At 44.0% G+C, this 16,684-nt stretch overlaps 1 protein-coding gene across 1 annotated transcript in view; it reads right to left on the bottom strand.

Moving 5' to 3' along the window:
- Positions 1-16,684, bottom strand: part of CNGB1 (cyclic nucleotide gated channel subunit beta 1) — a 40,497-nt gene that overhangs the window by 18,917 nt on the left and 4,896 nt on the right. Inside the window, exons 3-11 of the mRNA XM_070760639.1 lie at positions 11,820-11,918; positions 10,107-10,264; positions 8,627-8,785; positions 5,325-5,533; positions 4,758-4,808; positions 4,172-4,258; positions 3,882-3,946; positions 1,947-2,069; positions 1,707-1,848 (exon numbers count right to left, since the gene is read on the bottom strand). Of these exons, the coding sequence (XP_070616740.1) occupies positions 1,707-1,848; positions 1,947-2,069; positions 3,882-3,946; positions 4,172-4,258; positions 4,758-4,808; positions 5,325-5,533; positions 8,627-8,785; positions 10,107-10,264; positions 11,820-11,918 (1,093 nt within the window). The remainder of the gene's footprint in view (positions 1-1,706; positions 1,849-1,946; positions 2,070-3,881; positions 3,947-4,171; positions 4,259-4,757; positions 4,809-5,324; positions 5,534-8,626; positions 8,786-10,106; positions 10,265-11,819; positions 11,919-16,684) is intronic.

Genomic DNA, 16,684 nt, shown 5'->3' with positions numbered 1-16,684 from the left:
CTTAAGAACCCCAGCCTGGAAAAATTTCCCAGGAAATTTGAGAGCGGCATGAAGGCCCGGCCAGTTCCCTGCCATTCCCCCTGGGTTTCTCTCTCTGGCCCAGTGTATGGGAGGCGCATGCATCCCAGGCATCTCAGGCTTTTCCTGGCTGCCAGAGGAGCCTTTTGGTGGCACTTAAGGAGGCTTTGGCAGCCCAGAATGAACAGAGGGAGGAGCATGCTCGCTGCCTCAAAGTCCCTCTTTTTTTTTTTAGCCTTAAAGTTTTGAATTTTTTTGATTCCCCTCACCTCACCTTCTTCCTTCGGCAGCGACTGTCCTCCTCCTCTTCTTCCTCCTCCCCCTCCCACCCAAATTCCGAGCTTTTATTTCTTTCCTAATGGGTTTGCACGCATTATTTGCTTTTACAAATATTACATTGATTCCTATGGGAAAAACTGCTTCTACTTAAAAACCTGGTCACAGAACGAATTAAGTTCTTAAGTAGAGGCACCGCTATAACCACATTCATTCACGTTACAGTCATACTGACAGCTGGAGCAGAGTGTTAGAGCTCAATGACCTGAAGCCTGCCAGCAAGTTTTTAAAGCCTTCAGGAAGGCCAGGAATGTGGGGGCAGTGCAAATCTCTGAGAAGAGCTGGTTCCAGAGGGCCGGGGCTGCCACAGAGAAGGCCGTTCCTCTAGGGCCCGCCAGACGACATTGCTTGAATGACAGGAGCTGGAGAAGTCCGACTCTGTGGGCTCTGACCAGTCGCTGGGATACATGAGACTGGAGACAGTCCCGTAAGTAATAGGTTTAAGCCATGTAGGGCTTTATTAAATTATACTGAGTTTAATGAAACAAAAGTTATCTTCAAAAGGAGACAGTGTTCCCCATTGTTAGCTGGTACTAATGATTCGTTTCTTCTTCAAGGTTATAACACAGTTGCAACATATTTCCACAGCCTTACAAAAATAATATCTCAGCATATCTTTATCAACTTGAATTCCCTCTCAATTTAGCTTACAGAAACAAAGCAATTTAACTTATAGAGACAAAACTTAAACTCTTTTAAATTCTGCTTTCCTAGGTAACAACCAACACTTTGAATTGCGTTCGGAGACCAATCACCAACCAATGCAGCTCACGGAGTGATGTAGATACATGGGAAACCTTGGTAAGCCCATGACAGCTCTTGTGGCTGCATGTTGGATTAGCTGCAGTCTCCGAAAGTTCTTCAAAGGCAGCCCCATGTAGAGAGCATTGCAGTAGTCAAACCTCAAGGTGATAAGGGCTTGAACGACTCTGAGTCCAAATAGGGCTGCAACTGGTGTACCAGGCGAACCTGGGCAAACGTCCTCCTCGTCACAGCCGAGAGATGGTCTTCTAAGCCCAGCTGTGGATCAAGGGGGGCACCCAAGTTTGGACCCCCTTTGACCCAGGGTCCTTTGGACATGTGATTGCAATTTGCAACCATTTTTGCCAATTTCTTGCAAACCCACCACCACCACCACCCATTGGAAAACCTGGATTTGCTCAATCACCATGCTGATTTGCTTAACATCTGCCATGAAAAATGCCAAAAAAAAAAATCAGCTCCAACTCAACTTACAACACCTATGGCTTACGATGAAAATTGGCGCTTCCACAAAGAGGGCGGGGTGCAGCCCATGAGAAAAAAAGGCAGCACTTTCTGTAACCCAGAGAAGGAGTGACGCGAGAGCTCACCTGGCCGATCATCACCGAGAAAGCAAAGACGCCTGTGAAGTAATTGAGGAGCTGAAAAACGATCTCGAAGAGGTTGTGGGGCTCCGGCAGCCCCCCGATGGTGATGAGCGTCTTCACCGCCCAGTAGTAACAGCGGATGTAACTGCCAAAGAAGAAGCGCAGGAGACACAAAGGTTGTGCACGTCTTCCCCCTTGCCCTTTCTCTGGAGACGGTGGCCCGGCTGCCCGCGGTGTGCCTACCTGTTTCCTCTGCCGTCGTAGACCCACTCGGTGGAGCCAATCCCCTGGAAGGAGGAGGCCCAGTAATACAAGCAGGAGTTCAGGTGGAGGCTGAAGAGCAGGTAGGCTGTGATTCTGACAACTCTGCCAAAGCAACAATTTTTAATTTATTCATTAATGATCTGGATGTAGAAGTAAATAGTGAGGTAGCAAAGTTTGCTGATGACACTAAATTGTTCCGGGTAGTGAAAAGTGAAACTGATTGTTGGGAGCTCCAGAAGGATCTCTCGAAATTGAGTGAGTGGGCAACAAAGTGGCAAATGCATTTTAACCTAAACAATTGCAAAGTTTTGCACATCAGGGCAAAGAACCCCAATTATACCTACCAACTAATGGGGACCAAGCTCTGCCTGGCTGCTATATACATTGTGCAACACAACACACACAACATAGATACTGCTTTGGTTACATATCACCGCTGCCATTTTGATTTTCTTGACTTTAATAAGAATCCTGGCCTCCAAAGTAGAAATCTCTGATCTTTGGCTGCCATGCAACATTGGAAATAAAAGGGAGGTAGAGTTGTATAGATGTTGCTGTTGTTGCGATTTCCTTTAGAAAGGTTGCGTGTCAGTCAGACCGGTGAGAGAAAAGCCAGCAGAACCTGCCCAGAAGGACAGAACCTCATTCGGTCAAAGACTGGAGTACTCATAGCCAATGACCTAAGTCCCCAAGCCCACTGTAACAACATTGCCAAAAAGGCTTTAAGACTTGTTAACCTAATCCTTCGCAGCTTCTTCTCTGGTAATATTGATCTGCTAAACAGAGCATACAAAACATTTCTCAGACCAATCCTAGAATATAGCTTACCTGTGTGGAACCCACATTGCATATCTGACATCAACACAATTGAGAAAGTCCAGAAATATTTCACAAGAAGAGTCCTTCATTCCTCTTCCCACAACAAAACACCTTACTCCACCAGACTTGAAACTCGATTGGACTACGGTACTTACAACTCCATCACCTCCATTCCGACTTAGCTATAGTTCATAAAATCATATACCAAAATATCCTGTTAGCGACTACTTCACCTTCAACTACAACAACACACGAGCATGTAATAGATTCAAACTAAATGTCAAGCGCTCCAAACTAGATTGCAAAAAATACAATTTCAGCAATAGAGTAACCAACGCCTGGAATGCTCTACCTGACTCTGTGGTTTCTACTCCTAACCCCAAAATCTTTAACCTTAAACTATTTACGATTGACCTCTCCCCCTTTCTAAGAGGTCTGTAAGCGCACCATTGTGCCTACCGTCCCTGTCGTACTGTCCTATTGTCTTTTATCATTACTTTTGGAATACTGTGTCCAGTTCTGGAGACCTCACCTATACACAGATATTGATATACAGTAATTGCACGGATCCAAAGACAGGCTACAAAAATGGTGGAAAGTCTTAAGCATAAAACTGATCAGGAAAGACTTCATGAACTCAATCTGTATAGCCTGGAGGACAGAAGGGAAAGGTGGGACATGATCGAAACATTTAAATATGTTAAAGGGTTAAATGAGCTTCAGGAAGGAAGTGTTTTTAATAGGAAAGTGAACACAAGAACAAGGGGACACAATCTGAAGTTAGTTGGGGGAAAGACCAGAAGCAACGTGAGAAAATATTATTTTACTGAAAGAGTCATAGAGGCTTGGAACAAACTTCCAGCAGACATGATTGGTAAATCCACAGTCACTGAATTTAAACATGCCTGGGATAAACATAGATCCATCCTAAGATAAAATACAGGAAATAGTATAAGGGCAGACTAGATGGACCATGAGATCTGTTTCTGCCGTCAATCTTTTATGTTTCTATGCTTTTATCATTACTTATCTAATGTTTTATTTGTAGAAATTACCGTCCTATAATTGTTCGACAAATATATAAATAAACCTCACCTGTAAACGTAGGCCTTACTCAAAATAGCTTCAAGACGGTTGTTAAACTCAAAGAAGGCCAGGTACTGTGTAAAAGAAATAGAAGCCCTGTTGAGCCCCAGAGAGGATTCTGCCCACAATTCACAAGGGAAAGGAAAAACCCTCCACGAGGAAGCAATCGATGGAGCCTAGGGGGAGTGGAGGGACCGATGCATTGGGAGCTGCTTTGGGTTGACCCTCGGGGTTAAGCCAGCCACCTCCTTTTCCATCCCTTCCCTAAAGACCCGAAATCAGGATGGAGGAGGACTCACCTTTAGGCAACGAGGCAAGCGGAGGAGAGGATGCACGCCCACCTTGAAGTACAGGAAATCCAGGGGGAGAAGGCAGAGGGCATCCATCTGAAAGAGAGAGGAGGCTCTCTGGAATCCCACTGACACAGGCATCCCACCCAGGGGATTCATTTGCAAAGGTTAAATAAACAAAATTGCAAACAGAAAGTTGTGTCTCTGAGGAAATATGGATAATAACATAAATGTGTTTGAGCAAACTTTAAAAAAAACAATCAAGTGCAGTTAATCAAATTTTACCATTTTACAAAGAGAGCAACTAATTTCCAAAAAGAGAGACTCACCTACCTCCCCATCATTCAAAAGGTATCAGTGACTTGATATTCCCAAATTATATAGGTATAGTATGTACAGTTTTACTGCATATAATGAGAATTACATTGGTAAACTTTCTATGCCCTTGTTACAACACCACCCAAGCAAGTAAGACCTCTACTATGACAAAGAATTCAGCCTCCAGAATATTATTTAAGGATTGTATGATGGAGAAAACTGTTTCACTCAGGTGATTTGGAGGTCATTTTAATTAGGAGTAAATTAAACTACACACCTTAAAGCGATGGGACTTCAGGTAATTCTTCCTCATGGCTCTCTTATCAGTCTAGAAGAAGAAAGAAAATGCAAAAGGGTACCACCCAAAACTCAGAAGGGAAACTGAGGCACAGCCAGGAGAATGTATGTCTCTTGGAGTGGCACACAAACAGGCACAGTATCAAAATCGGTTGCACAAGAATTGCTGCTCTTCGGAAACTTCCTAAGTCTTGAAAATTGCTTACAGTTGGGGTGGTTACCTGCAGTAATGTGCAGCCAAAATTTTTACTGCCACAGTGTGGGTGTGGCTTATTTTGTGGGTGTGGCTTAATGGTCATGTGACTAGGTAGAATTCTACAGAGAGGGGTGGTATACAAATCTAATAAATAATAATAAAATAATAATAATAATAATAATAATAATAATAATAATAATAATAATAATAATAATAATAATAATAATTTTTTTAAAAATGTCCCAGCTGCATCTTGGGAAAGGCTTATTTATGGATAGCTGGTTTGGGTATCAAGCTCTCGAATCAAGAGTCAGAACTCAGACATGGCTCGGCTTGCTGTGTGCCACTTACAATAATATCTCCTTGATGGACAAACTGCAGGCGGACCTGAAAGATGGCGATGTCCAAAAGGTAGATGAAATCACAGAGGTAGTCAATAGCCATCCAGTAATAGACATTCTCGGGTGATTGGTAGGGGAAAGCCCAGCGGACGGGAATCAGCCAACAGTTCCAGTTCCATGCCAGGACCACAAGTAAAAGCCACAACACGTACATCAGATCTAGAAGAGGAGGGAAGCCCAGGAGATTCTCAGGACTCTTGTGCAGAGTCCCTCAAACACCAGCCTTGCACTCTGCTTGCCCACGGAGCAAGAGAGGAGGACAACTTGCAGAGCAGAGGATCAGAGATCAGGCAACAGTTGTCACACAGTGCGCCACACAGTCTGTGAAGCAAGTGGGCTAAGAGGTGGGCTAGTCCTCTCACAGTCAGTTCAGCATGAATGTGGTGGCAGGCCATGTCCCAGCATCTTTCTCAGCTTCAGAAAGTGATAAAAATGGAGATGATCATCTTGCCCTCCTCATCAAATATGAAACCCAAGATAGAATCAGAAGACTGAAAGGAATCTCAGAGGCCTTCTACGCCAAGACTCTGCTCAAGGCAGGAGACTTTATACCATCCCGATCGAACAGTCTAGTCCAAGGGTAGGCAAAGTTGGCTCTTCTATGACTTCTGCACTTCAACTCCCAGAATTCCTGAGTTAGCATGATTGGCACAGGAATTCTGGGAGTTGAAGTCCACATATCATAGAAGAGCCAACTTTGCCTACCCTTGGTCTAGTCCAGGGGTAGGCAAAGTTGGCTCTTCTATGACTTGTGGACTTCAACTCCCAGAATTCCTGTGCCAATTATCTAGCTGAGGAATTCGGGGAGTTGAAATCCACATGTCATAGAAGAGCCAACTTTGCCTACCCCTGGAGATTGGTCTAGTCTTTGCCTATCCTTGGTCTAGTCCATTCTTGAAAGCCTCCAGTAATGGAGCACCTACAACTCTGGGAGGCAAACCATTCCATTGAGTAATTGTTCTCACTGTCAGAAAAATTCTCCTTACTTCTAGGTTGGATCTCTCTTTAACAAGTTCCCACTCAATACTTCTTGTCCTGCCCTCTGATGTTTTAGACTTAGAGAATAAGTCAACCCCTCTCATCTCTGTGACTGCCCCTCAAATATGGAAGACAGGTATCATACCCACCATCCCAACCCCTATCTTCCCGAAACTATTATTATCTGATTTAACCTCCAGATCCCTTATTGGCTTTGTTGGCCTCCTCTGCACACTTCCTAGCATCTCAGCATCATTTTTCTATCACTAGGACCAAATACAATTTTTATGCAGTACACAGTATCCCTAGTTATTTGGCAGTCACTAGTACAAAGCAATACAATTACTTCTTATTGTCTTGATACTATTCCTCTGTTGATGACGTTCAGGGGTTGGGCATTGGGGTTTGGGGGAAGCTGCAGCACATTTCTGGCTCATACTTCGGTGATGGTCCACTGGGACTCCTAGACCCCTCTCATAGTTATTACTTTTGAACTAGATAATGCCTATTCTATACCCATGCATATCCTACCTAAGTGCAGGATTGACTTTTCTCCCCAATGAACTACATTTTGGGGGATAGGGCCCAGTGTTGAAGTCTGTCAAGATCCTTCTGAATCTCGACTCTATGATGTAAAGTGTTAGCTATTCCCAGCTTACACTTGATGTCATCTGCAAATTTCTCCTTCTATCCCCTCATCTAGATAATTTATGAAAGCGTTGAAGAAAACTGGGTTCAAGACAAAACCTTGGAGTACCCCTGCATGCTTCCTTCTATGCAGATGTAGTTCCATTAAGAACTACACATTGAGTGCAAGTTACTTATTTATTTGTTCACTTTCTATGGCCACTCATCTCAGTCAATAATTTGGGGTGGTTTATAATTTACCATATTTTTCAAAGTATAAAACACACCGGAGTATAAGACGCACCTTAGTTTTTAGGGAGAAAAATAGGGAAAAGAATCTGCTTTCCAGATATTCATCTGGCTAGCATCCTTAGTCTGGTCATCTTCAGCACATTATTTTATCCCCTGGTTAGGGCTTTAAAAAAAACTTATTCGGAGAGAGTAACAGTGAAAGAACTTGCAAGCCAGTAAGAGCTGGGAACATTGTTAGCACCTGGTTAGGGCTGGAAAGAAACATTCAGAGCAAGTGGAGCAATGGAAAAAAAAACTACAAAGATATGGTTTCTTTGCAGAGAATAACCATGAAAGAGCCTGCAAGGTAAGAGCTGGGAAGATCATTAGCACCTGGTTGGGGCTGGAAAGAAACTTATTCAGAGCAAGTTAGGCAATGAAAAAAAATCCTGGAAAGACTTAGGGCTTGGAAAACATTCTTTGCAGATAGTAATAATGAAAGAGCCTGCAATGTAAGAGCTGGGGATTGTTAGCACTTAGTTAGGGCTGTGGGGAGGAAGCTTAAAAAAAAAAGCTACATTCAGAGTATAAGATGCACCCAAATTTTCAGCCTCTTTTAGGGAGGAAAAAGGTGCAATTTATACTCCAAAAATACAGTAATTAGTCAGCCAATTGTGAATCCATCTGGTGATGATACTCTCTATCCCACATTTGAAGAAGCAGGCTGTGGTCTATTTTGTCAAACACCTTACTGAGATGTGGGGCTCTCAGGAGGAGCCCTAAACAATCCTTACCATTTGCTTCCAATTTCCTCCAGGGAAGTGTGTTTGGAACTTCAGAGAGGCTTATGGGTGGTTGTACACAGTCACTTTGCAGCTTAACCTATTTAACCTACACTGCAAGAATACCACTGTGATGGGTTATGAGTATCCCCACTTTTTGGACTATATTTGCAATAATTAAAATGTCACTTTTGAAAGACCTGAAGTGCCTTGCTGTATTTAAGGGTCCATACAAATTATTTGGCATTTTAAGGGATAAGAATTAGCTAATTGTTTGAGTGGACCATCAAGTTTCCTGGGAATTTCCAACAGGTCTTCATTCCTCACAGACACAAAAGACCATGAAGTTCCCAATTAAACTGGTTTATTGCTCATGCCTATGCACAGGAATCTATGCATCGGCATGATTAGCACTACTTTGATACTAGATATGGGTTGATGGAATTCAAGGAGAGTTGGTCTTAGTCTATTTGTGGCTATATAGAGATTCTAGACTGATTTCTCTTTTGACTCTGCCCCCAGTTCGGCCACTGTTTCTCCCATAATTCTTTTCTCAAAGTCCCTCCTGCTCATCCTTCCTTTCTCTCTTGGAGTGCAGTAGCCTTTTCAGTCCAAAGCCCTCCCTGTTACTTACTGGAGGAAGGGTCAATACTGCTGGGGAACTGGACTTTCCTCGTGTGGCAGAGGAAGGGACGATACTTAAACCGGCAACAAAGGATTTCATGGAAACGCCCCTCTCCATCTTCCTCGGCTTCTTTGCTTTTCTCCTCTGAGGTTTTGTCTTTGGAAGGAGCTGAGAGAACAAATCAAATTGGTGAAATCGAAACAAAATGTTCTGCCCATTATTTGGAGCCAAACGGAGAGAAAGTTCAGAAACACCCAGAACAGACAACCCATACTGCAGCTGGTCCCTGGCCCCAAATCCTAACTGGCCGCCCCGGCCCCCAAACAACCAGGATTGCCTTTTTTTTTCAGGTTACAGCTGGAATATCTTGTCCCTAAGAGTGCAGGGTTGGTGGAACCTCAAAAATGCTGGAGCTGTTCTGAAAGACATTTGCTTCGTTACTAAAATACAGTGCTACCTCTACTTAAGAACTTTTCTAGATAAGAACCGGGTGTTCAAGATTTTTTTGCCTCTTATTTATTTTATTTATTTATTAGATTTGTATGCCACCCCTCTCTGGAGACTCAGAGCGGCTCACAACAAGAAACAGTACAATTTAAAACCTTTAAAACCTTCTTCTTAAGAACCATTTTCCACTTAAGAACTCGAGCTTGTAAAAATTTCCCAGGAAATTTGAGAGTGGCACGAAGGCCTGGCCAATTTCCTGCTATTCCCACCTTAATCCTGGCCATATCGGGCTTTTCCGGGCTGTCAGAGGAGCCTTTCAGTGGCGCTTAAGGAGGCTTTGGCAATCCAGAGCAAACGAAGCATTTTCCTTTCTCTGGGCGCTTGGAAAGGGAATAAACCTCTGCCAGCGCTCAGAGAAAAGAAACGCTCCCTTTGCTCTGGGCAGCGACTGTCTTCCTTCTCTTCTCCTTCCTTCTCCTCCTCCCACCAAATTCCAAGCTTTTATTTCTTTCCTAATGGGTTTGCACGCATTATTTGCTTTTACATTGATTCCTATGGGAAAAATTGCTTCTACTTAAGAACTGGTCACGGAACGAATTAAGTTCTTAAGTAGAGGTACCACTGTAATATTATCTCCCCTTAAAAACAACAACAAACAGAAGGAAGATTCAGACACAGACGGTCCAGGAGGGCAGGAGACAATTTAGCTGCTGGGTTCCTGCATCCCATATCACAGCATAAAATAAAGGTCTAGTTACAGGGGTAGGCAAAGTTGGCTCTTCTGTGACTTATGGACTTCAACTCCCAGAATTCCTGAGCCAATCATGCTAGCTCAGGAATTCTGGGAGTTGAAGTCCACATGTCATAGAAGAGCCAACTTTGCCTAACCCTAGGCTCTAGTATGTCAATATGCCAAGGCCAGAGCTGCATTACCCCTGCGAGTTGAATGTTCCCCCTGCAAACCCCAGCTGGCAGGCCAAGACTGTCTTGTGGGCCCCTTGGGAGACGAGAGTCCCAGCCATTGCCTCTCAGACTCACTCACAGGCTGCAGGGGTCTCATCCTCGGAGGAGGCATCAGGGTCCGTCAGCTTCTCTTTGACTTTCTCCGTTCGGTCCTTGAAGAGCCGCACCAGTTCCTGCAGCCGATCATTGATGACGGCACTACTCTGGCTGGCAGCTGAGCTGCCCCGTCTGGGTGAGCTGTGGAGCAACCAAAGACAAATTCCTTGTGTGTGCAATCACACTTGGCTAACAAATATTTCTGTTCTGTTCCATTCCATTCTACTGAACTCAACTCTACTCTACTCTACTATATTCCATTTTACTCTACTCTACTCTGCTCTACTATATTCTATTCCATTCTACTCCATTCTACTCCACTCCACTCCACACCATTCCATTCTACTCCATTCTACTTTACTCTATTCCATTCCATTCTACTCCACTCCAGTCCACTCCACTCCACTCCATTCCATTCCATTCCATTTAATTCTACTCCACTCTGCTCTGCTCTGCTCTGCTCTACTCTATTCCATTTCATTCTACTCCACTCCACTCCCTTCCATTCCATTTCATTCTATTCTCCTCTACTCTATTCTATTCCTTGTAGATTTTCTTTTTTCCCAGACATTATTTTTCTCCATAATTAAATAGGCTTCAGTTTTTCTGTATCCTCTATCAGGTGACCATTAGGCAATTGCAGCAGCCCTGGCTCTGACATCCTTAGGAGGGCAGAGTGGAATTTATTTATTTATTTATTCATTTATTCATTTATTCATTTATTCATTTATTCATTCATTCATTCATTCATTCATTCATTCATTCAATTAATTCGATTTCTATGCCGCCCAATCCCGAAGGACTCGGGGCGGCTTACAACAATATAAAATAGAAAAACAATAAAAAGAAGTCAAATGTACAATCTAAAACAATAAAACCCGATTTGGCCATGAGAGTTTTGATTCATGCCCCCAACCTCCCAGGCCTGCCGGCAAAGCCAGGTCTTCATAGCCTTGCAGAAGGGCAGTAAGGTGAGAGCAGTATGGACATCGGGGGTGGGGGAGCTGATTCCACAGAACCGGGGCAGTAACGGAAAAGGCCCTCCCCCGCGGCCCCACCAACCTGTATTGCTTAGTGACTTAGTCCACAGGATCCGGAGGAGACCAACTCTGAGAGCTCTTATTGGTCTCTGGGAGGTCTGTGGCAAGAGACGTTTGCGTAAATAGTCTGGCCCTGAGCCATGTATAGGTGATAACCTTGAATTGTTCCCGGAGACTAATAGGAAGCCAGTATAGCTCGCAGAGAATAGGTGTTATATGAGTGTATTGAGAAACACCCATGACAGCTAGCGCAGCTGCATTCTGGACAATTTGGAGTCTCCAAACACTCTTCAAGGGTAGCCCCATGTAGAGCGCATTGCAATAATCGAGACAGGCGGTGACGAGGGCCTGAGTGACTGTGCTTAGAGCCTCCTGATAGGGTCACAACTGGTAAACCAGGCAAAGCTGGGCAAAAGTCCCCCTGGCCACAGTTGAGAGGTGGTGATCAAGGCTCAGCTGTGGATCCAGGAGGACACCCCAGTTGCGGACCCTCTCTGAGGGGGTCAATGCTGTCCTGGCCAAAGGTTGAAGTCTGACCCAACTATCACCCGGTCGTTTATGGGTAAGTGATGACAGGCCATTCATGCGGTCTCCATCCAATCTTGCAGCAATGACCTGGGAGAAGTTTGCTGTGGTAGGAGGCTTTGGGATTTTACCTGCTGGGTTCTTCCTGTGGACTGGTCTGGTCTGGCCAGGCATTGAGTGGGGACAGTCTCAGCTCTTCCACATTTACTTCCTGGGAAGAGGATTTCCTCCTAAGGTGGGGAAAGAATTTGGAAAAACAAAGCACAGCACAGTAATTGGTATCTAGTATCTGAGTACTCAAAGGAGTAAGATTAAGATACTGCCCAATGAATGATGCTTGGATTCTGCTGGAGAAAGATACTCTAAATCAGCGTTTCCCAACCTTGGCAACTTGAATATATTTGGACTTCAACTCCCAGAATTCCCCAGCCAGCATTTGCTGGCTGGGGAATTCTGGGAGTTGAAGTCCAAATATCTTCAAGTTGCCAAGGTTGGGAAACACTGCTCTAAATAATCCATTCAGACTGCTATTCATATCCATTAATTGCATTAACCAAATAGCATTGAGATTTGATGAAGTAATGAAAAAAAGAAAACCCTCAACAAAGCAACTCTCATGCAGAAGGAAGAAATTAAACATGGGGGGATGTAGTTGACTTTAGAGACGAGTTACAGGACCCAACCGGAGTCAGTCACGGGGAGAAGAGGTTGGTTCTTCCAAGTTTTCAGACTCATGCTGAAGCCTATCTTCAGGGAACCTCCCCCCCCCTCTGTGCTTCTCAATTATTTCCTGTTGCGCCCCCCCGGAAGAAGTAATTTTGCGGGGGGCCCCCCAAACTCTCTGCCGGGACGATTGTTTGCAATATTCAGCACGTTTTTACTGAAAAATCTCAAGCGGCTTATCAGCATGATTGGGGTGTAATGTGTTTAAGTGACACCTTAATTTATTTGGCTTGAAGCTATCCGCTGCCAACATTTTTAGACAGGGTAAACGTATCGGTCTTTTCTTGTCTCCCACCATAATCAAGCACTACATACACTTCGTCATATTTCCTCATCTTAGCTTTTTACGTTTGTCTCGTTATCTCCGTCTATTTCTTCCTTTCTTTTCATCCCTGTGAAATATTTTTCCATGGTGTCTCTTAACGGTTTGTTATATGCACTTCATAACTCCTATGTTGTGCTGTGTGCTATGGTTCGGTGCAAAAAAACCCCTACTCCCTGCAGAAAAAAAGCATGTTCCCCGTGGTCACATGCACCCCCCATCATCACTCCACACACCACCACCCCAGGGGGGACCGCCCCACTATTTGAGAAACATCTAGGAGAAGATGATGGTTGGCTATTAAGCTTTGATTTTTGTTTCCTTGTGCTGCTGTGTCCTCAGTTCCAGGTTCCGTCAACTAGCCAATGTCGCTTGGCTGGACTTAGGGGAGGAGCCTTCTCTGTGGGGGGCCCGGCCCTTTGGAATCAGCTCCCCCCGGAGATTCATATTGTCCCCACCCACCTTGCCTTCCGCAAGAGTCTAAAGAATCATATATGCTGCCAGGATTGGGACGATTAGATCTTAGGCCCCCTGGCTGACAAATGGGTATGACTGATTTTTAGTATAATTAGGGATTTTAGATTGATCGTTTAGTTTTTAATCAATTGGATTTAGCTACTGTTTTCTGATGTTTTATATCTTGTAAGCCGCCCCAAGTCCTCGGCTCCTAGGTACCTGGTAACTTAGGGATAAACCAGCCCTTTATCAGTCCATAGGCGTGCTGATTTACCACCAGCTTACCAAGGATTTTAGAACTGAGGGAGCAACAGTACAAGGAAACAACAATGAAAGACTTTATAAGCTTCCATCCAGTGAAGGGCTACCAAACTTTTTACTACCACACTGTGGGCGTGGCTTATACAGGACACCCTGCATTATTTTTCATCATCTTTCAGTGCAATCTGGGGTGGAGCTCCATTTTCGCTACACCACTGCGTTCCTCCTTGTCTGGGCAGCAGCTCACTCCTGCTTCCATCAATACCTCAATCAACAACTAAAAGCCACACACAACCACAAAAATGCCACACCTAGAACAGCCTAGTGCACACATCCTAGATATTAAGTTTCCTGTGGATGAGGTCCAGCAAGAGCCCGAAAGCTCTGGTGACCGACTCAGATTGGATCCTGCCACATTTGCCTTCTTCGGTCATTAGAGACCAGTGGACAAATTCAGGGCTGTGAATAGGAAGGGGAACTAAGAATAATTTTGCAAGAGGCATCAAAGTACAATTGTTATCTTTGCCAGGACAAACAGAACTGTTGCGTAACAGCTCCAAGGCTGAGAAGCCCAAGGCGAAAGGGCTGCTCGTATCAAGGGAAAGGCAGGAAAAAGAGTAATTAAACTGGGTACAAGAAGTGTGGTAAATGAGGACAAGCAGCTCATTCTATGAGACAGAGAAGATTTCTATCTGTAAAAGCTGAGCCAGCCTGCCTAGGTCAGAAGAATCGGGGTGGTGTTGTGGGGGGGGGATGAAGACTAGGAAGAGAAGAAGCAAAACGAAACATGCTGGGAAAATACATCTTAGTCAGCCATGATCATCTAGGGGTCAAGCAAGCATTTGTTAAGTTGGCCATAAGAGGGCGCCAACACCGTTCCCTTTGAGTGGGAGTTACTTTGTCAGAGATATATTTTGCCGTGAGCTGTATTCTTGCTGTGTGCGTGGTTTGTGAACTATTAGAGTATTGTATTGTTGATTCTGTATATTTGTAAATAATAATATTGTTGTATATACATTGATACTAAGTCTGAGTCATTGTTTGACTAACCCACAACAACTCTGCTTAATGTGTGTTGAAAATTTCACACCGAGACATACTAACAGTCATGTGTGAAACTTTTCTACTAGTCTCATTTACCACCAGTGAAGGGCTGCAAAAATTTTTACAACTACACTGTGAGCCTGGCTTATTTTGTGGGTGTGGCTTGCCAGTCATGTGACCAAGCGGTAGTGGATTGCCGGTCATGTGACCAGGGGTGGCTTAAAGATCATGTGACTGGCTTAAAGGTGGCCAACTTGATGTCACTCACATCAAGAGTTAGGGTGCCTGGCCACTCCTCACCTCAAAGAGCTACAATTTCCCTCTGTATTTACTATTACTGAACATCCAAAATATACTATTAAATTCTATATGTATATGCCCTCTGTGTACATACGTATTACACACAGGCACCAACAAATATACATTATAGACTATATAAACTGTACGCACAGCTCTTCTCAAATGAAACACATTCAGCCTCATTTACTGCGATAGGAAAAACATACCCAGAGCCCAGAAGGGAAAAAAAGAATCAATTTTTTTCTATCGCTTCTGTTTACCTGACCGTACCCATAGGAGCCCAGCACTGTCTACAACCAAATTAAGGGTTAATTATTTGGAGACTCCTGTTTGCTGAGTCCCAGTTGGAAGCCTAACATTATCTAGCTTTACCTTGGCAAGGATCCAGGTAGTTCTGCAAAGTTTAGCTGGGATCTGCTAGTTCTAAGGAAATGGTCCCAAAATTTGCTAAATCAGTTCCAGAAACTCCTGACAGGAGTTGAAGAGATATATAGTGGTACCTCTACCTAAGAATGCCTCTACTTAAGAACTTTTCTAGATAAGAACCTGGTGTTCAAGATTTTTTTGCCTCTTCTTAAGAACCATTTTCTACTTAAGAACCCGAGCCCGGAAAAATTTCCCAGGAAATTTGAGAGTGGCACACAGGCCTGGCCAGTTTCCTGCCATTCCCCCCTTAATTCCCGTCCATCTTGGGCTTTTCTGGGCTTCCAGAGGAGCCTTTTGGTGGTGCTTAAGGAGGCTTTGGCAGCCCAGAGCGAACGGAGCGTTTTCCTTTCTCTGGGTGCTTGGAGAGGGAATAAACCACTGTCCTCCTCCTCTTCTTCCTGCTCCTCCTCCCACCCAAATTCCAGGCTTTTATTTCTTTCCTAATGGGTTTGCATGCATTATTCTTCGGAGTCTTTGGAGAGGGGCGGCATACAAATATTATTATTGTTATTATTGTTATTATTATTTGACCCCTATGACAATCATTAAGTGCTGTACCACATGATTCTTGACAAATGTATCTTTTTCTTTTATGTACGCTGAGAGCATATGCACTAAAGGCAAATTCCTTGTGTGTCCAATCACACGGCCAATAAAATTCTATTCTATTCTATTCTATTCTATACTACACTATATAATAATAATAATAATAATAATAATAATAATAATAATAATAATAATTTGCTTTTACATTGATTCTTATGGGAAAAATTGCTTCTACTTACAAACTTTTATTTTATTTATTTATTTATTACTTGGATTTGTATGCCGCCCCTCTCCGAAGACTCGGGGCGGCTCACAACATGTAAAAGACAAATCATAAGTAATCAACAATTTAAAATTTTAAAGATTTAAAAAACCCCACAAACTAACAGACTCACACACAAGCATACCATATATAAATTCAACGTGCCCAGGGGGGGGGGATGTTTCAATTCCCCCATGCCTGACGGCAAAGGTGGGTTTTAAGAAGTTTGCGGAAGGCAGGAAGAGTAGGGGCAGTTCTAATCTCCGGGGGGAGTTGGTTCCAGAGGGCCGGTGCCGCCACAGAGAAGGCTCTTCCCCTGGGGCCCGCCAACCGACATTGCTTAGTTGACGGGACCCGGAGAAGGCCCACTCTGTGGGACCTAATTGGTCGCTGGGATTCGTGCGGCAGGAGGCGGTCTCGGAGATATTCTGGTCCAGTGCCATGAAGGGCTTTAAAGGTCATAACCAACACTTTGAATTGTGACCGGAAACTGATCAGCAGCCAGTGCAGACTGCGGAGTGATGGTGAAACATGGGCATACCTGGGTAAGCCCATGACTGCTCTCGCAGCTGCATTCTGCACGATCTGGAGTTTCCGAACACTTTTCAAAGGTAGCCCCATGTAGAGAGCATTACAGTAGTCGAACCTCTAGGTGA

This window comes from Erythrolamprus reginae, chromosome 9 (assembly GCF_031021105.1).
Source record: "Erythrolamprus reginae isolate rEryReg1 chromosome 9, rEryReg1.hap1, whole genome shotgun sequence".
Taxonomy (NCBI): domain Eukaryota; kingdom Metazoa; phylum Chordata; class Lepidosauria; order Squamata; family Dipsadidae; genus Erythrolamprus; species Erythrolamprus reginae.
This window is presented reverse-complemented; position numbering and strand designations above follow the sequence as displayed.